Source organism: Myotis lucifugus, unplaced genomic scaffold (assembly GCF_000147115.1).
Source record: "Myotis lucifugus unplaced genomic scaffold, Myoluc2.0 scaffold_542, whole genome shotgun sequence".
NCBI classification, from domain to species: domain Eukaryota; kingdom Metazoa; phylum Chordata; class Mammalia; order Chiroptera; family Vespertilionidae; genus Myotis; species Myotis lucifugus.
The window spans coordinates 344,774-365,397 of record NW_005871590.1 but is presented as its reverse complement, the minus strand read 5'-3'; the positions used below and the strand labels follow the sequence as shown (position 1 = coordinate 365,397).

Below are 20,624 nucleotides of genomic sequence, written 5' to 3'. Positions count from 1 at the left end.
CCCCGGGTCATGTGTCCCATGGGGACAGTAAATGTGCAACTGGAGGCAGTCGGGTGCCGCCACATTTAAGGTAGAGAGAGGGGGAGGGGAGGGGAGCTCTGCAAGTGAAACAGAACAGAGGCTCCCGACAGGACCTGGGTCAGCTTCCCCGCACCGTCCTGGGCCGAGGACCGTTCAGCGAGGCCGCCCCGTGGCCTGGCCCTGGCTACCATCACGACACACTTTCTCCCCATCATGGTGGCCCTTCCTCCAGGCTTTCTACTTAAGACTCTGATGAATTACAGTGACTATCTGGTCTAAGACCTCAAAAAGGACATTTCTATTGTAGAAAGACTTCAACTCTTTTTTAAAAATTTATTTTTATTGTTTTCAGATAGGAAGGGTGAGGGAGAGAGAGAGAAACATCAATGATGACAGAGAATCATGGATCAGCTGCCTCCTGCCTGCCCTACACTGGGGATGGAGCCCACAACTAGGGCATGTGCCCTTGACCAGAATAGAAACCAGGACACTTCAGTATCCAGGCCAATGCTCTATACCCGTGGTTGGCAAACTGTGGCTTGCAAGCTACATGCGGCTCTTTGGCCCCTTGAGTGTGGCTCTTCCTAAGCCTTAGGAGAACCCTAATTAAGTTAATGATGTACCTACCTATATAGTTTAAGTTTAAAAAATTGGACTCTCAAAAGAAATTTCAATTGTTGTACTGTTGATATTTGGCTCTGTTGACTAATGACTTTGCCAACCACTGCTGTATACTGAGCCAAACCAGCCAGGGCAAGACTTCAACTCTTGAAGACCTGTTCCGTGACTCTGGCCCTTTAAGGAGACTATTATCACAGGCCTGCAGACCAGCCCTGGGAGCCATGGAAACATAAGAATGTTTGGTTTCCTTATCTCTGTTACAGCTTGGCAGTGGCTACCATTTGTACCTCTGAGACGTTCTCCTCTTGCCTTTTTGTATTGGTTGGGTAATCATTGCGCTTTATTCTTCACCCTGGTTAAGAAAGCCCTGAGATTTATTGGGGGGGGGCAGCCCATCACTTTATTTAATGCTTTTATTTGCTCTGTGAACAGGTAAACGGTCATCAATGGTCTTACAGGAGAGATGAACCCAGGCCACCTTCCTTCCTTCCTTCCTTCCTTCCTTCCTTCCTTCCTTCCTTCCTTCCTTCCTTCCTTCCTTCCTTCTCTCCTTCCTTCTTTTTTCTTCCTTTCTACTTTCTTCCTTTTCTTTCTTCCTTCCTTCCTCCCTTCTTTCCTTCCTTTCTCCTTCCTTCCTACATTCTTTCCATCTTTCCTACCTTCTCTCCTTTCTTCCCTCCCTTCCCTCCCTCCTTCCTTTTCTTTTCTTCCCAAATGATCCCCCTCCCTTTCTTCCTTCCTTTCTTCCTTTCATCTTTCCTTCCTTTCTTTCTTCCTTCCTTCCCTCCTTCCATCCTTTCATTCTTCCCTCATTCCTTCCTACCTTCTCCCCTTTCTTTCTTCCTTTTTTCCTTCCTTCCTTCCAGACATCCTTCTTTTCTTCTATCCTTTTTTCCTTGCTTCCATCCTTTTTTCTACCTTCCTTCCTTCCATCCTTCCTTCCATCTTTCCATCCTTCCTTCCACCAATCCATCCTTCCTTCCTTCTATCCTTCCTTCCCTCCATCCTTCTTTCCTTTTTCCATCCATCCTTCCTTTCTTCTTTCCATTCATCCTTCCTTCCTTGCCTGCATCCTTCCTTCCTTCCTTCTTTTCATCATTTCTTCCTTCCATCCATCCTTCCTTTCTTTCTCTTCCTTCCTCCTTCCTTCTCTCCATCCACCCATCATTCCTTCCTTTCTTTCAACCTTCCTTTTGTCCTTCCTTTCTTCCTTTTTTTGCTTGCTTCCTTCCTTTTTTATAATATTTGTCTTTTTAAAAATATGTTTTTCTTGATTTTAGAGAGAGAGGGGAAGGGAGAGGGAGACAGAGAAACATCAATGATGAGATAGCAACATTGATTGACTTCCTCCTACATGCCACCTATTGGGGATTGAGCCCGCCACCCAGGCATGTCCCTGACTATGAACCTCCTGGTTCTTAGGTCAATGCTCAATCAGTGAGTCACACTGGCCTGTCTGAATTCCATCCCTTTTCAAGGCTGAGTAATATTCCACTGCGTGGATAGACCACGTATTGTCTATGCACTCATCCGAAATGAACATTGGGTTGTTTCCACCTCTTAGCTATTGTGAATAACGTTGCTATGAGCATGCGTTTGCAACTATCTGCTTGTACCCCTGCTTCCCTTTCTTTGGGGTATAAATCCAGAAGTGGGGCTGCTGTACCAAATGCTAATTGTATGCTTCGTTTGTTTTGAGGAGTCTCCATACCATTTTCCACAGCAGCTGCACCATGTTATACTCCCATCAGCAATGCACAGTGATTCCATTTCCTCCACATTCTTGCCAAAACTTGCTTTTTTGTTGTTGTTGGTAAAGTATCAGCTTTTAAAGGTATTTAATCACATCGAGGTAAAGGTGACAAGGAAGCAAGTATTTTTTTTAAGCAAGTATTTTTTATTTTCCCATATGCTGTTGTCCTTCAAGATTCACTTTATTTTTTTAAAAAAAATATTTTTATTGATTTTTTTTTTTCAGAGAGAGAGGAAGGGAGAGAGAGGAGAGAGAAACATAGAAGATTGGCTACCTCCTGCACGCCTCCTACCAGGAATCAAACCCACAACCCAGGCATGTGCCCAGACTGGGAATCAAACCAGCAACCTTTGGGTGCATGGGATGATGCGCAACCAACTGAACCACACCAACCACGGCCACTTTCATTTTCAATAGGACATAGAGAAGGCCACATATGGCCAGCATTAAAACTAACATGGGATTTGTGTTTTCATTGATACTCTTTTTTCATTGTTGTTAATCCTTACCTGAGGATATTTTTCCCATTGATTTTTAGAATGGAAGAGAGGGAAGGAGGGGGGAGAGAGAAAAGAGAGAGAGAAACATTATGAGAGAGACACATCATTTGGTTGCCTCCCATATGCTTCTTGAACAGGGCCAGGGATCAGACCTGCAACCCAGGTACATGCCCTTGACCGGGAATTGAACCCGAGACCCTTCAGTGTGCGGGCTGATGCTGTAACCATTGAGCACACCAGCCAGGGCTCATTGATACTCTTTTGATGTGAATAAATGCCACTCGATATTAGGACTGCCAGAAAGCACAGTGTCAACAGCAACGGCTTAGGAGACTGGGTGGGCTGTTTATATCTGTGGGACCTTGAGTAGGTTACTTAACCTCTCTGTGCTCATCTATAAAATGGGATCACCACTGTCTGTGTCACGTTGGGCGGTCACGAGGACTGAAGGCGTTAATATTCATACGGTGCTTGAAGTGGGCACGGCCCATGCAGAGCACAGGGTACAGGGAAGAAGTCTTTGGTGCGGGGAGGGCTTTGCCGGGCTTGGTTCCGAGACCCGCCCTCTACCTGACCACAGCTCTCCCACTGCAGGGGTTCCTCTCTCCTGGTGGACCGTTTCCTGTTAGCTGCACCCTCCCCTCCCGTCCACGTTTCCCGCTGCTCCGAAGATCGCCCGCCGTCCGATCTCCTGAACATGCCCCTCCCAAAGGACTACTGGTAAAATGTCTGAATCAGATACACGGGGTCTTTCCATTTGGTCTTGAGGAAAGACAGGTCCCCAGGCCCCAGGTGCAGACACAGACCCACCCAAACGTCCCCCGGCTGCCAGCACAACCTTCTCCTTCCGGACTCCCTCACTCGGCCAAGCCCACCGGGCTTGGTCCACTCCCTCAGCCTCCGTTGGCAGGAGGAGGCATTATGTCTGCAGCGTGAGGTCGTCAGACTGGCCGTCAACCCACCCCATCTTGGGAGGGAATGTCCCCAGGGGTGACACGTAGATGGCACGTTCCCCTGGGGACAGTGGGGCAGCCGATACTCCGTTGGGCATGTCAGGCTTCCCAGCAGGGAGCTAGGGTTTGGAGGTGCCGAGCAGCATCTGCCTGGGCAGCTGCCTGTGGGATCCTTTCTGGGCGGACCCCGCCTCCTTCCCTTGTGTTAATCAGCAGAGAGGGGCCTGGGAACCTCACTTTCTGGTTAGCCCAGCAGCTGCTCCCAAGGATTCAAATCAAAACAGATCCAGCCCTAGCCAGTGTGGCTCAGTGGATAGAGCGTCGGCCTGCGGACTGAAGGGTCCCGGGTTCAACTCCGGTCAAGGGCACATGCCCAGGATGTGGGCTCCATTCCCAGTGGGGGGACGTGCAGGAGGCAACCGATCAGTGATTCTCATCATTGATGTTTCTCTCTCTCCTCCCTTCCTCTCTGAACTAAAATATATACAGTGGGGTCTTGACTTACGAGTGTCCCGACTAACGAGTTTTTTGAGATACCAGCTGTCTCTCGGCTGATTTTTTGCATTGAGTTGATAGAGTAATTTGAGTTAACGAGCTCCTTAACAAGCTCAGTCTCGGAACGAATTAAACTCGTAAGTCAAGGCCCCACTGTATGTGTATATATATATATATATATATATATATATATATATATATATATAGCGAGAGAGAGAGAGAGAGAGAGAACACTAATTAAAGGCCAATATGTACGTAGACCTCTTAAATATGTGGCTTAGACAAGAAGAACAAGGGGACAGGGCTAGCTAGCACTGCTACCCGTGGCTCACGGCGTCTGTTTGTTTTTTCTCTCTGCTGCTGCCTCGCCTTCAGGAAGCCTTGGGGGACGCCCTTGCTTCTCAAAAGCCTGGCCGTCGTCCTGGCTTATGTGTCCTGGGCCTTCAGCATGGGCATAGCCAACAGCCGCTCCTGGCGCGTGTGGGAATTCAACAGCCAGAGCATCGCCGTCATGTACATTGGACTTTGGGAAACTTATTACGTCGAAACCTTTAACGTGACCGGCCTGAACCTGAATGTGTCCGTGTCCGCCAAGCTCAACGCGAGCTGGGGCATTCCGGATGAGATCTACTACGGCCAGGACCTGCTGCTGCTGGCCAACTTCCTGGCGCCCGTGGCCCTGGTGTTCAGCACGCTGGCCGTCTGGGCCAGCTGGACCCGCTCCCCGTACCCCCTCTTCTTCCGCTCCTGCTACAACACTGCCGCCGTCCATCTCTTCCTCAGCTGCTTCTGCCTCACGCTCACCGTGGCCTGGAACTTCATCGTCGACCTTTTCGGCCAAACCACCCTGGAGTTTCCACAGAAGTTTCCTGTGAGCAAAGAGATGATCTCCAGTAAGCGTATCTCCTACGTGCTGCCGCTGGGCGTCCTGGCCTGCATCTTCTCGCTCGTCGGCGCCATTATCTTCGTCATGGACAGCTGCGCCATGGAGGAGGAGAAGGAGGAGGAGCCCAAACTGTTGATGCCAATGGTCTGAATGGAGGGCCCGCTCTCCGCCATGGCTGGCAGGCACTTTCCTGAAGAAATGTCCTGTGTACGCTTCATAGTGTTGTTACCATTTAGGCGTTTCAAATAAAACAGGCTTGGCTTTCCAGGGTGTCTCTGAAGCTCGTATTCTCCTCCCCTGCTCCCTTCTGCAAGCTGCTCCTTTCTTGGGAGCTGCTCACATGCTGAAACCTGTAGGCAAACATATTCTGTATCTATGGTCACAACGCAAAGGCCCTGGCCGGTGTGGCTCAGTGGTTGAGCATCGCCCCACACACCAGATGGTGGCCGGTTCAATTCCGGGTCAGGGCACATGCCCGGGTTTTGGGCTTGATCCCCAGGAGGGGGCGTGCAGGAGGCAGCCGACCCCTGATTCTCTCTCATCACTGATGTTTCTCTCTCTCTCCCTCTCCCTTCCTCTCTGACGTCAATAAATAACCTACAGAGTCCACACCTCAGGCGAGCAGTGAGACGTGCGTAAGTTGAAGTGCGTCCAGGCCAGCAGTGGGGCCTGGGAGTGAGACCAGGCGAGGCCGCACATGGGCTGTGAAGAGCCGGCCGTGTGCGGTCATCGGCCGGGACCCGCTCACGCCTGACACGGCTGCAGCCGGGAGCTCGTGGGCAGCGGCCAGCAGAAGCGCCCTCTGACCTCTGAGCGGAGCCTGGAAGGACGGCGCTGCAGTGAGTGGAGGGAAGAGCAGTGGGCTCCGATCCCAGAGGCTGCTTACAGGTCCTGGTCCCCTGGCCGCCGAGTCCCGGCTTGTGCCCTGGAGGGACCTGCTGATACGGTGACATGGCCACAGTGACAGGCACAGGGGCCCGGAGCCTCCGGGGTTGGCGAGCAGGGGGGCCAGGGTTGGCGAGCAGGGGGGCCACACGCATCAGCGGCAGAGCCCTCCCGGCTCCCAGTCCAGCTCCGCTCCATCTGGCCGAGGGCAGCGCCGGGCCTGGCTCTGACTGTGCAATGGGCAGGCTGGGCTGGGCTGGCCCCCTGGGCACAGGCTGGGCGGCAGGGAGGACTCTACCTTCTGCAGGAACAGGAACCAGCCAGCAGAGGGCGACAGTCTCCCACCTCCGAAGACAGGCAGCTGGGCTAGAGGGGGTGGTGGGGGGAAGACCACACCTGGTTCCCCTTCAGCAGGGTCAGGGGGAGGCTGAGCGAGGGCTCTGGGGCCAGGTGGGCACCCAGCTGCCCTGGGAGGCCTGTGCCGCCTGCCACTCTGCAGACGGGTCCCCTCCAGTGGCCGCACTGCGCAGGCCGAGCCCTCCAGGAGCTGGACGCCAGCACAGACTTGGTGCTCAGGGCATTCGGGGGTGTGGGGAGAAGCAAGCAGAGTGCCCACCTGGGGTCTGCACCCCTCTGTCTAAGGGGGTTTGAGGGCCCTGGGGCTGCAGGCAGGACCTGGGGGATTGGTGAGCGGCTGGGGCCCGGACTCAGCAGGTCCCTGGAGCTGCAGGGAGCGCGGAGGGTGCTGTGCGAGGCATGGGGGCTCCAGGGGGTGAGAGAGGCTGCCACCGAGGTGGGGTGGCATCAGGGACTTGGACCAGGAGGCACCGGGGCAGAGCCACGCCTCACAGAGCAAATGCAGGAAGTCAGCCGGTTTGCAGACCCCGAATCCATTTCTTTTCGAGGTAAAACAAAATCTGCCAGAGAGGCAGGCGGCGGAAGCCAGGCCCAGGAAAAATGCTAGTGATGGCGCTTTGTCATCTAAGCCACAGACAGGGGGGCGCGGGGAGGCGGGGCGTTCTCCACGCAAGGCCCTCACCCCAATGCAGCCGGACAATGCCAAGGTCACCAGCTGGGTGGGACAAAGAGAGCAGCCCGCCCAAGGGCACTGGTGCAATGACAGGACCCCTGACCGCTGGGGGTGGAGGGGCTGGGGGAAAGGGTGAAGCCCATCAGAGCAATGGCCACAGGGTGAGGGGCCGCTTACCCGGAGGTCGCAGGTAAAGGAGACACAGACTCTGGGCAGCCCAGGGTTCCGTTTTCAGCTCTGCCCTTTAACTCTGTGTGCCCTTGAGAAAGTTGCTCGCCCTCTCTGTGCTGCAGTAGCCTCACCTGTTTCATGGGCCACAGCTGCTCCGCACAGGAGAGTGGGGTGATTGTGTGTGTGTGTGTGTGTGTGTGTGTGTGTGTGTGTGTGTGTGCCCCGCTTGCCCTGAGGGCTTTCCGCTTCCTAGTCAGCACCCGGGCCTCACCCCCTCCCTCCCCCAGCCTCCAGGGACGGCACAGGCCCCTCTGGACCTCTGGCATGGACTCTGGCCGGGCCACTGCTCTCCAGTCTCCTTTCAATCCCAGCTGTCACAGCCCAGCAGGAAAGAGATGGCACGCCCAAAGGATTTTCTGGAAGGACTTTGGCAAAGGGACTGTTGACAGATGTGAGAGCCGGGGCAGCAGCCAACCCGGGAGGTGGCACCGCAGAGACAGAGACCCTCCAAGGTCTCAAGGGGGCGGGGCCATGTGAACATGCAGGATGGGCACGTGACCAACCAGAAGTGGACAAGGGGGTGGGCCATGTGATCAACTGGAAGTGAGCACGTGAATAAGGGTGTGGGCCTCGTGATGGTGAGCAAGGGGGCAGGGCCATGTGACGATTGAAGGGATGCGGCCAGGATCCCCCAGAAGCTGAAGAGGCAGGAAGGACCCTCCCTGGAGCCCTCGGAGGGAGCACAGCCCCCGACACCCTGATTTCAGATTCTGGCCCCAGAACCGGGAGAGCCCCTGTTCCTGTGGGTTAGGCCGGTCTTAGTCATCGGAGCCGCAGCCCCAGGAAACGGGCCCCTCCTTGTCCCTCCTTTTGGGGCTTTGACCAGGTTCTGGGAACAGCTGAGCCCTGTGCCCCAGTAGGGGGACCCCCTAGACCTCTCACTGCGGGGCTCACAGGGAGACCCATCCCTGTACCTGTGCCTGTGCCCTGCCTCCCGCTCCCCCGGGGGCACCTGGGCAGTGACGTGCAGTGGGCACACCAGGCGGGCTGCTGGGTGGGAAGCGCAGGCCGCGTGGCTGCCACCTGGCCGACCCCCCAGCGGCAGATGGTGCAGGGTCCTCCCCAGCCCCGCCCTCACCTCCCGGCCTTCCCCCTCATGAATCCAGCCCGGGCCTCGGCTCCCTGGAGCACCCGGGTTGACAGGAGCCAGCAACTGGGTTGTGGTGCCCGTATTCCAGAATCTAGATGCCAAAACGGAGGCTCAGAGAGGGGAGCAGAGGGCCCTACCCCCAGCCCCCCTCCCCCCTCCACTCAGCCCAGCTCACAGGTGCTCCCCCAGCTGCCTCCTGGTTGCCATGGTGTGGGAGGAGGAGGAGGAGGAGGAGGAGGAGGAGGAGGAGGAGGAGGCAAAGGAAGTGGAGGAGGAGGAGATTTCTGGGAAGCAATCCCCAAATTCACACCAGCTGGCCCCGCCTTCCTCATCCCTCTCTCCAGCGTCAAAGCCTCCTTTTGGGCAGGTAAGCTGGGGGTGGGGGGTGGCTCTTCCTGGCCAGGCAGCCAGGAGCAAAGGAGGTCACGGAGGCCGCGGGTCCAGGTAGTGGGTTCTGGGACCCCCACCTCACCCAGCTGATTTCCTGGGCCTGGGCTCCATCGCCCTCCCCCAGTTCCCAGACCAGGCGGCTGTTTCCTGCCTCCCTGCCTCCCTGCCTCCCTGCCTCCGCACATGCAGTTCTCTCCACCTGGAAGGCCTTTCCTCGTCCTTCAGGTCCCAGCTCGGCTTTAACTCCCCTGGAGAACCTTCCCTGAGTCCCTCAGGGCGCTCCCTGCATCCTGCACCCCCCCCCCCAGTCACAGCCATTTTCTGGGTGATGCTCTCTGGGGGTGGTGAGGTCTTGGGGTGCTAGCTCTGCCTTTGTGCCCCAGCCCCCGGCACAGACAGGTGCTCAGTAAATCCAGAAGGAAGGGAAGGAAGGGGGGAGTGGAGGGAGCAAGGGAACCTGTCATAGGATCGGAGAGGATCTGGACCGTTAGCACCTGGCACGGGGCTGGGCACGGATCAAAGCCCACTCCCTTCCCGCTGCCTCCACCTGAGCCTGGGCCGCAGCACCTTCCGCCTCCTCCGATTTGGAGCCGGCTCAGGGGTCGTCTCCACACCCGCAGGCCTGTGTCTGCTGCCCATTAGGATGCGAGGTCATGACCCCAGGAGGCAGACGGGCACCTGACTTCATAAGGAGCTGGTGTGTTAGGGAGAAAGGCCTCCATTCTCGGAAATCCCAAACTGTGGGAGCTTGCCAGGGCCTGAGGGCTGACCTTGAGCAAGGGTTTTCCCCCTGAATACTTTCTGCAAACCAAGCCTTACCTGCTGCCATTATATAAAACAGATGGAAGCTAAGCTGCTTGGGGCAAAGGGGTGGGTGTTGGAGGCGCCTGGGAGAGGGGCGGGGGAGATGGGGGTTGGGGTTGGTCCTGGCGGTGGGAGGGGGCAGCCAGGAGGGAGGGGGAGCCCTGGGAGCCCTGGGCTGACATCTACTAACCGTACAGAAGGGCTTCAATGTTCAGAACTGCGTGTTCATGCCCGTGTGGCTGGGCCAACGAACTCATCTTTCACAGCAAGAAGTCAGTCTATACACACAATGTCCATCGTGCCCAAAGCTGTTCAGTCTACCAATCCATGAACCCGGTATATTCCTCCACTTGTTTAGTACGTGCTCTTTCTAGAAAATTGAGAGTAATGTTTACTTATTTCTTTTTAACGTTATATGTTTTTCATTTTTTACAATTTTAATTTTTACTTGAATTTTACAAAAGAAAAAGAAAGAGAAGTTGATGGAATTGCTGAATTCATAGAAATATTTCCTCTAGACAAGAGAGACTTCCCCTAAAATATCCCTTCAAGATTAAAAACAACAACAGTGAGAACGTTAAAGGTTGAAGTCATTATGATTTTCTCCAAGGACATGTTTTCTTGCCCCAGGCAATGTATCAGTGAAAATTCTGCTCTGTGAGATGTCTAGGATTTTTAAGAAAATATTTTATTGATTTTTTACAGAGAGGAAGAGAGAGGTATAGAGAGTTAGAAACATCGATGAGAAAGAAACATAGGATCTTTATGGTTTCATGACTTACATTGAAGTAATTTATCCATTTTGAGTTTATTCTTGTGTATGGTGTAAGTTAGAAGTCTAGTTTCATTTTTTGCATGTACCTGTCCAATTTTCCCAGCACCATTTATTGAAGAGGCTGTCTTTACTCCATTGTATGCTCTTGCCTCCTTTGTCAAATATTAATTGAGCATAATGGCTTGGGTAGATTTCTGGGTTCTCTGTTCTGTTCCATTGATCTGTATGCCTGTTCTTGTGCTACTACCAGACTGTTTTGATTACAATGGCTTTGTGGTATAACTTGATTTTTAGTATTGTGATCTCTTCAACTTTGTTCTATCTCAAGATTGCTTCAGCATGGTTCCATATAAATTTTCTATGTACAATATCATGTCATCTGTGAATAATGACAGTTTTACTTTCTCCTTTCCAATTTGGATAACTTTTTTTCTTCTCTGATCACTGTGGCTAGGACTTTCAGTACTATGTTGAATAGGAGTGGTGAAAGCAACATTCCTGTCTTATTCCTGTTCTTAGGGCAAATGGATTTAGTTTTTGCTGTTTACTATGATGTTAGCTGTACGTTTGTCATATATGATCTTTATTATGTTGAGGTATGATTCCCTCTATTCCCACTTTACTGAGAGTTTTTATCAAAAATGGTTGTTTGCCCAGCCAGTGTGGCTCAATGGTTGAGCTTTGACCTATAAATCAGGAGGTCAGGGGTTGATTCCTGGTCAGGGCACGTGATTGGGTTATGGGCTCGATCTCCAGTATGGGCATGCAGGAGGCAGCTAATCAATGGTTGTCTCTCATCATTGATGTTTCTCTCTCTCTCCCTTTCTCTCTAAAATCAATAAAAATATATATTTTAAAAAATTGGTGTTGGCTTTTGGGGTGAATACGCTTTTTCTGTGTCTATTGATATGATCATGTGATTTTTGTCTTTCAATTTGTTTATGTGATGTATCACATTTATAGATTTGTGAATATTGTACCAGCCTTGCATCCCTGGAATAAATCCCACTTGCTCATGGTGTATGATCCTTTTAATATATTGCTGGATCTGATTTGCTGATATTTTGTTGAGGATTTTAGCATCTATGTTCATAGGGACTTTGGCCTGTAATTCTCTTTCTTTGTATTGTCTTTATCTGGAATTAGGGTAATGCTGGCCTCATTGAAAGTGCTTGGAAGTGTGCCTTCCTCTTGAATTTTTGGAATAATTTTGAATAGGATAGGTGTAGTTCTTCTTTGAATGTTTAGTAAAACTCCCTTGTGAAGCCATCCGGACCTGGGCTTTTGTTTGCTGGAAGTTTTTTATTTTTTATTACGGCTTCAATTTCATCAGTGGTTATTGGCCTACTCAGGTTTTCTGATTCTTCCTGAGTTTTGGAAGATTCTATTTTTCTAGTAATATGTTCATTTCACCCAGGTTTTCCAGTTTGTCAGAATATAGTTGTTCATAGTATTTTTTTTTATGGTCCAATGCATTTCTGTGGGGTTAGTGGTTACTTCACCTCTTTTGTTTCTGATTTTGTTTATTTGGGTCCTCTCTCTTTGTTTCTTGATGAGTCTGGCTAGTGGTTATCAATCTTGTTTTTCTTTTCAAAGAACCAGCTTTTGGTTTTATTGATCTTTTGAATTGTGTGGGGGTTTTTTTTTTTGTCTCTGTCATTTATTTCTGTTCTGATCTTTATTGTTTCCTTCCTTCTACTTACTCTGGGCTTTTTTTGTTGTTGTCTTTCTAATTCTTTAAATTGTAGCGTTAGACAAATTATGAAAAGTTTTTCTTGTTGCTTTTTTTGTAGGTAGGACTGTAGTTTTTTTTGTGTGTGTGTTTTTTTTTATTTTTGAGGAACTTCCCTCTCAGGACTGCTTTCACTGCGTCCCATAGATTTTGGGTTGTTGTGTGTTAATTTTCATTTGTTTCCAGGAAGTTTTTAATTTCTTCCTTGATCTATTTAGTAACCCATTCATTGTTTAATAGCATGCTATTTAGCCTCCATGTGTTCGAATGTTTTTGAGAGTTTTTGCTGTAGTTGATTTCTAATTTCATGCCATATTGATCTGGTAAGATGCTTGACATAATTTTAATCTTCTTGAGCTTGTTAGTTTGTGTCCTAACATGTGGTCTATCTTTGAGAATGACCCATTTACATGTTCTTGTAGACAGCATATATATGGATCATGTGCACTTGAGAAGAATGTATATCCTGTAGCTTTGGGGTGAAATGTTCTGTAAATGTCAATTAATTCTGTCTGATCTAGTGTGTCATTTAGGATCGCTGTTTCCTTGTTGAGTTTTTGTCTCGAAGATCTATCCAGTGATGTCAGTAGGGTGTTAAAGCCCCCTACTATGATCGTATTGCCATCTATCTCTCCCTTAATATCCTCCAAAAGTTTTTTTAAAAAATATATTTAGGTGCTTCTATATTGGGCGCATATATGTTTACCAGAGTTATATCCTCTAGTTGGATCAATCCCTTTAGTATTATGAAGTGGCCTTCATTGTCTCTTGTTATGGCCTTCATTTTGAAGTCTATTTTGTCAGACATGAGTATTGATACCCCAGCTATTTTTTCATTTCCATTTGCATGAAAATTTTGCCCATGCCTTCACGCTCATCCTGTGTGAGTCCCTTGTTCTGAGGTGCGTCTCCTGTAGACAGCATGTATTTGGGTCACGTTTTCTTATCCACTCAGCTACCCTATGTCTTTTGATTGGAGCATGTAAGCCATTTATATTCAATCTTACTATTGATAGGTACTTATTTGTTGCCATTCTTATTCTTTGTGCCTGTGTTCCTCTCTTCCTTTCTATTTCTTCTTCTTACAACAGTCCATTTAGCATTTCTTGCAGTGCTGGAGTATTTTAAGAGGCTTGATCATAGGAAAGCAGAGCAAGAATCAAGTACCAAAACTAAGTTCAAGGTTAGCACTCAAATCGCCGAAATGTTGACTATATGGAGAGAACAACTGCACCTTGATCTCTCTCCCCTGTCCAGGAACTCAGAATCCTGAACCAATGGAAAGTGAAATGATGGGCGAGTTTCTCTTCCTTTGTACTCTTCTGGGTACTCTACATTTTCTAGAAAGAGCATATATTAATTTTTAACAATAAGTTATATATGGTATTTTTATCAATATGTGAAGAACACATGTTGTTTATAAATTTTTACATTCATAAAGCATTATTCTATTTTTCCACCAGGTGGCAGCATAAGCCCATCAAATAAATAGCAAAAATGGTTTCAGTATTTGTTCTGAAATTGAATGTGGCTGTTATAGTTCAGTGATTTTTAAAATTTTTAAATTTTTTATTGATCTTGGAGAGAGAGCACTTATTTGTTGTCCCACTTATGCATTCATTGGTTTATTCTTTTATGTGTGTGACCAGGGATCGAACAGGACACCTTCAAGTATCAGGATGACACTAACCAACTCCCCGCCCCGGCCAGGTCAATATCTATTAAATTTACAAATGCATGTAGCCATTGGTCATGACCCTGTTTGGAATTTACACTATTAAAAGAGGTATGTAATTTCACCAAATACATACATACATACCTAGTATGTATATTCATGTTCTATATATACAATGTTTATTGCAGCTTTTTTTTTATCATAGCAGAAAAGAAACCAAAAACCAAAAACAGGAGACAGAATCTAAAGATCTGAGCTGAGTCAAATTACTGGTATGTTTTTCTTTTTAAAATATATTTTATTAATTTTTTTTATAGAGAGGAAGGGAGAGGGATAGAGAGTTAGAAACATTGATGAGAGAGAAACATCGATCAGCTGCCTCCTGCACACTCCCCACCGGTTATGTGCCTGCAACCAAGGTACATGCCCTTGGCCGGAATCGAACCTGGGGCCCTTGAGTCCACAGGCTGACGCTCTATTCACTGAGCCAAACCGGTTAGGGCGGTATGTTTTTCTTTTAAGAGGCTTGATGATAGGGGACCAAAGCAAGAATTAAGTATCAAAAACAAGTTGAAGGTTAGCATATGTTTAGCAGAAAAGTTGGCTTTATACAGAGAAACCACTGCACCTAGATCTTTCTCTCTCCCCTGCCCAGGATTCAGAATCCTGAGCCAATGGAAAGTGAGATTGTGGGTGATTTTTGTTTGTATTTTCTCGGGTAATCTCAATGGTCTAGAATGTGCATGTAGTAGTTTTTAATGATAAATTATATGTAGTATATCAGTATGTAAAGAACACATCTGGATTTTATAAGTTAGTCTACATTCATGAAGCATTCTTCTCTATATCCACTGGGTGGCAGCATAAGCACATGAAATAAAAATGGTTTTAAGGTACTTGGTCTGAAATTGAAAATGGCTGTTACATAGTTCAGTTATTTTTAAAAAGTTCTTTATTTATAGGTTGATTTTGGAGAGATAGGGAGGAGGGTGGGGGAGAGAGAGAGGAACATCAATTTGTTGTTTCATTTATCTATGCATCCATTGGTTGATTCTCATATGAGCCCTGTGGGGGATTGAACCTGCCACCTTGGCATATCAGGATGACTTTCTAACCAAGTCAGCTACTGGCCAGGTCAGTAGGTATTAAATGTATAAATGCATGTAGCCACTGAGCAAGATCCTGGTATTAAATGTATAAATGCATGTAGCCACTGAGCAAGATCCTGTTTGGAATTTCCGCTATAGAAATAGATATGTAATTTCACAAAGATTATATATACAGTATATATATATATGATGTTCATTACAACATGTATAATAATAAAAGCATAATATGCTAATTAGACCAGACGTTCTTCCGGATGACCTTCTGGACGAAGCTGGGGCTGCAAAGGAAGCCCGGGTCCCGGGTGCCAGAGGGAAGCCGGTGCTGGCAGTGGGGGGAAGGAAGGCCTACTCTTGCACAAATTTCATGCATCGGGCCTCTAGTTTTATCATAACAAAATACCTGAACCAGGACACAGAACTTAAAGCAACCAAAGCATCTGAGCAGGGTCAGATTATTAGAGTGTTTTTAAAACAAGCTGATCATAGGTCAGCAGAGCAAGAAGCAAGTATCAAAACTAAGTTCAAAGTTAGCACTGAAAATGCAGAAAAGTTGACTTTATATGGAGAGAAACACTGTACCTTGATCTCTCTCCCCTGCCCAGGAACTCAGAATCCTGAACCAGCAGAAAGGGAGAGGATGGGTGAGTTTTTGTTTTTTCTACTTTTCGGGGCCCTTTAAATGTTCTAAAATGAGCAGGTGTTAATTTTAAATAATAAGTTATATGCAGTATCTTTATCAGTATGTAAAGAACACACCTGGAGTTTATTAAATTATTCTACATTCATAGAGCATTCTTCTATTTTCCCACTGGGTGGCAGCAGAAGCACATCAAATAGAAATGGTTTCACTGAACGTGGCTGTTATACAATTCACTGATATTTTTAGAGTTTTTTTCATTGATTGATTTTGGAGAGAGTGGAAGGGGAGAGAGAGAGAGAGAGAGAGAGAGAGAGATCCATTTGTTGTCCCACTTATTTATGCATTCATTGGTTGACTCTCATATGTGCCCTGATGGGGATTGAACCCACAGCCTTGGCGTGTGGGGATGACAGTCTAACCAACTCAGCTATCTGGACAGGTCAATATCAGTTCAATTTATAAACGCATGTAACTGTTCACCAAGTCCCTGTTTGGAATTTACACTACAGAAGGAGTTATATAATATCACCAGAATATATATATATTAGAGGCCCAGTGCATGGATTAATGCACTGGTGGGGTTCCGAGGCCTGGCCTGCACCCTCTTACAATCTGGGACCCCTCGGGGGATGTCGGAGAGCCGATTTTGGCCTGATCCCCACAGGCCAGGCCGAGGGACCCCACTGGTGCACAAATAGGGTGGGGGAGGGACCACAGGAGGACTCCAGGGCGTGTCTGGCCCATCTCGCCCAGTCCCGATCGGCCAGACCCCTGCAGCAAGCTAACCCCCTGGTGGTCAGTGCACATCATGGCGACTGGTCGAATGGTTGAATGAACAGTCGGACACTTAGCATATTAGGCTTTTATTACATAGGATACACACACGCACACACACACACACACACACACACACACATGTTCATATACTATATGTAAGATGTTCATTCCAACATTTTTAACAGTAATTTTTTAAATCCTCAGCCAAGGATATTTTCCCATTGTTTTTTTTTTTTTAAGAGAGAGAGAGGAAGGGAAGGAGAGAGAGAAAGCGATTGATGTGAAAGAGAACATTGTTTGGTTGCTTCCCACACGCACCCCAACCAGGCCAGGGATCAAACCTGCATCCCAGGTATGTGCCCTTGTCTTGGAATCGAACTCTAACCACTGTGAAAAGTGGCCAGACCCCAACATTTTTATCATAGCAAAACCCCCCAAAAAATTATAGACAAGAGACAAAGCTTGAAGCACCCATAGTACCTGAACAGGGTCAAATTGTTTTTTTGTTTTTTTTAAAGAGGCTTGATGTTAGGTGAGCAAATAAAAAATCAAGTACCAAGCCCGACCAGTGTTGCTCAGTGGTTGAGCATTGACCTATGAACCAGGAGGTCACGGGTTTGATTCCCGGTCAGGGCACATGCCCAGGATGCAGGCTCAATCCCCAGTGTGGGGTGTACAGGAGGCAACGGATCAATGATTGTCTCTAATCATTGATGTTTCTATCTCTTCCTCTCCCTTCCTCTCTGAAATAAAAAGATATTTTAAAAAATCAAGTATCAAAACCAAGTTCAAGGTTAGCAACCAAATAGCAGAAAAGTTGACTTTATACGGAGAGAACAACTGAACCTTGATTTCTCTCTCTCCTGCCCAGGAACTCAGAATCCTGGACCAATGGCAAAGGGAGATGATGGGTGAGTTCTTATTTCTTTGTGCTTTTCTGGGTACTCTACATTTTCTAGAATGTGCAGGTAGTATTTTTTAACAATGAGTTATATGTAGTATCTTTATCAATATGTAAAGAACACATCTGGATTTTATGAATTATTTTACATTTGTAAACCATTCTTCTATTTTTCCACTGGGTGGCAGCATAAGCCCATCAAATAAATAGCAAAAATGGTTTCAAGATACTTGGTCTGAAATTGAACATGGGTGTTACATGTATAGATCAGCGATTTTGACATGTTATTTGCACAAGCAAATGATTCATTAAATTGCTTATATTTCTGATAAAATGACTATATACATTCATTGTAAAAATTGGTCTAGGGGAGACAGCACAAGTCGCCTGTAGTCACATTACTCAGACGTAGCCACGGGTGTCAGTCTGGTATCTAAAGGTTTACTGAGGGGGAAATAGGAGTATCTGTAATACGATTAACAATAAAAATATATTTTAAAAAAGAAAAGTTTATAGACAGGTGCTGAAAAGAAGCTGCACATGCCCCCTATACAACTGTTTTCTAATCTACCCTCTCACATGAAATACCCCAAGCATTTCCCTTGTTCCCTGACTGCTTAGGGCTGGCGATTCTTAAAGGCTGCCCGGTGGACACATTGTAACTTGTTTAACAGATTTAAATTGGCCAGTTAGGCCGTTTTCACTGGCTTTAAAGAAAAGCTTTCCCATGTACAAAATATGCATGGGAAAATATAATGGCTGCCCAATTCATCACTATCGAATTGATGCCTTTTCATTTGTACTGTCTTCGCTTCAGATATTTTTAAGAAGGAAAAGTTTACAGGTCGAGTTTCCGGTCCTTCTATCCAACTAATTTCTCTCCTTCCACCCCAAAGTCACCTCCAATCTGAAGTTGGTGTTTATTTTTCCTATTCTTGATCTCAGGCTTTCATGCAAATGTTTGTTCCATAAGCAACGTAGCATTGTGTGAGTGTTTAAATGCTGCACATACATGTAATCCCGAGTGCATTTCTGTCTCCGCTTAACATTATGATTTCAAGGTTTGTCGTGTTGCTATAGACCTAGTTAATTCCACCCGCTCTAGTCTCACTTATAAATGACTTATTAACGCTCTCCCATTGCTAAGCACTGAGGTCGTTTCGAATATTTGGAGTCTCTGCTCTTGCGATTGGCAGTGTTTGCGGTTCGTCTAGCGCCCGTGCCCGGAGGAGAATGAACGGTCCATTCAGGAGCCCCAAACGACTGCCGTTTATAACTCAGCCATTCGTGAAAGTCCCATTTCCTCACCTCCTCCGTGTGGGGTGAGGCGTGGCTCTCGGTGTTTTCGAGGTTAAGCATCTTTTCATGCTCATTAGCCCGCGGGTTTTGTCCTTTGTGCGTCTCCCATCCGTAGCCAGTGCCTATTATCCGCTTGGGTTGCTTGTGTTTTTCTTAGTGAGTTGTAGACTCGACCGATTTCCGATTCCGACGGGGTCTCCACAGCCAGTCCCTTCAGGTGACCCGCATGGCGGGCCGGTTCACCGACGCCGGGGCAGGTGGGGGCGAGCGGCGGGGCTGCAGTCCCCCCGGCGGCCAGCAGGCGGCAGGGCTCACCGCCGCGGGCCCGAGGCGGCCGTGCAAGGGCTGGGCCGCCCGCTTCCCAGGGTTTCTGGGCGTTTCCGCCTGGTCCAGCTCCTCCGAGCAAAGGGCGCTGAGCGGCTTTGTTCCGAGATGGCCGGGCGCAGCCGCCCCGGAGCCGCAGATAGTGGGCGCAATAAAGATAAAGGGCGGGAGACACCGCGGGATCCTCCGGCTCCTCCTTCCCATCCGAGACCTTTGCTCACCTTCCCGGGCAGCAGGCGGAGCCCCCCACACCCCCGGCCCCCCCGCCCCCGCCCCGGGGGATTTGCCTGCATTCCGGATGGCGGCATCCGTCTGCGGGGAGGATGGGCAGGCCGGCCGCTGCCCTGATAACAGCCCGTTCCTTTCCTAACCCGGGGCTCCTTCTCCTGGCGCCTCCTTCCCGCCGAGGAGCACGGGGCTCTGGTCACCTGGTCACGTCGCCCCGTGGGAAACCGGGAAGCCGGGTACCCAGCCCGAGACCCTGCGCCGGGCCGCCGTGAGCTGTGCGGGACCCCACTGTGCGTGGCTCTGCCCGGGGCTCCGAAGGCGTCCCTGACCCCGGGGGCCGGCCGGGGGGTGGCTTGGGGGGGCCAGACCTGGCGGAGGGAGCAGAGCCCGGGAAACGGAGCTGCTCCCCGGAGCGGAGTGTGGCTGGACCGCTCCGTCCAGTCCCCGGGGCGGGAGCCAGGGCACTAAGCACACCCGCCCGCCTCTGGGCTCCCCAGGGGCCCCACCCGGAAACCAGAGGCAGCCGGAGGGCCCCTCCGCCCCCCCCCCCCAGCACCGCGCTCAGGTCCCAGGGGGGCCTCGCAGGTGCAGAGCGCAGGGGGCAGGGCAGGGCGGCCAGCGCACAGGAAAGCCGCGGGGCACAGGGAACGGCTGGGTGCTTTGCACATTCCTCCCCTCGCACGTGGCTCGTCTCTCCTCCCTGAGCGCGCTCTGTTCCTAGGGGCTTCCTGCTGTGCGTTCAGACTCGCAGGAGGTACTGGTACCCGGTCCCTGCCGGTCAGTGTCCACGTATGCAGTGACTGATGGTTGTCTGCTGGCTTCTGTGTGTGTCCGTCAGCTCAGGGTGCGCGTGGGGGTTGGTTAAGAAAAGCAGAGTAGCCCTAGCCGGTGTACCTCAATGGTTAGAGTGTCCGCCTGGGGACTGGAGGCTCCAGGGTTCGATTCTGGTCAAGGGCACATACAGCGGTTGCAGGCTTGATCCCCAACCCTGGTTGGAGCGTGTGCGAAGGCAACCAATTGATGTGTCTCTCTCACATTGATGCTTCTCTCTCTGTGTCTCTCCCCCTCCCTTCCACTCTCTCTAAAAATCAATGGGAAAAATGTCCTCGGGTGAGGATTGACAAAGAAAAAGAAAAGAAAGACACTTTCCAATGCAACATGCAGGGGTTACAGTGTCTGCGGCTGCACGTGTGAGAAACCACGGCTTCTCGGGGGGCAAACGGTGAGGATGAGTAGGTCTCTGCTCATAGGAAGTGCAGATGCGCTGTCTGCAAGGCGGGTGAAGCATCAGCTTCATGATGGCACCGTGGACCTGAACTTGGCCATTTCTCTTCTCTACTGTCCTTCTTGTCCGTTCCCGGTGCCTCTTCCAACCTTGACAATGTTAAGGGGAAGAGATAAATATTATTGTTGGATAACTCTCCTAAAAAGAGAAGAAACTGCTCTGGCCAGTGGTGTTCAGTGGTTAGAGTGTTGTCCTTGCACCAAAGGGTCTCCTGTTCAAT

At 49.2% G+C, this 20,624-nt stretch overlaps 1 protein-coding gene across 1 annotated transcript; it reads left to right on the top strand.

The window, feature by feature from the left end:
• Positions 1 to 3,346: 3,346 nt before the first annotated feature.
• LOC106694620 lies at positions 3,347 to 5,496 on the top strand. Its single transcript, XM_014446494.2, has 2 exons — positions 3,347 to 3,615; positions 4,719 to 5,496. Exons 1-2 carry the CDS (start codon positions 3,593 to 3,595, stop codon positions 5,377 to 5,379), a joined length of 684 nt encoding a protein of 227 aa, XP_014301980.1. The 5' UTR covers positions 3,347 to 3,592; the 3' UTR covers positions 5,380 to 5,496.
• The last annotated feature ends 15,128 nt before the right edge of the window (positions 5,497 to 20,624 follow it).

Excerpts from the sequence above, each read along its gene's own strand:
- LOC106694620 (XM_014446494.2), top strand. The coding sequence starts at position 3,593 with ATGCCCCTCCCAAAGGACTACTG. Across the intron at positions 3,616-4,718 it reads CCCCTCCCAAAGGACTACTG|GAAGCCTTGGGGGACGCCCT; the intron begins GTAAAATGTCTG and ends CCTCGCCTTCAG.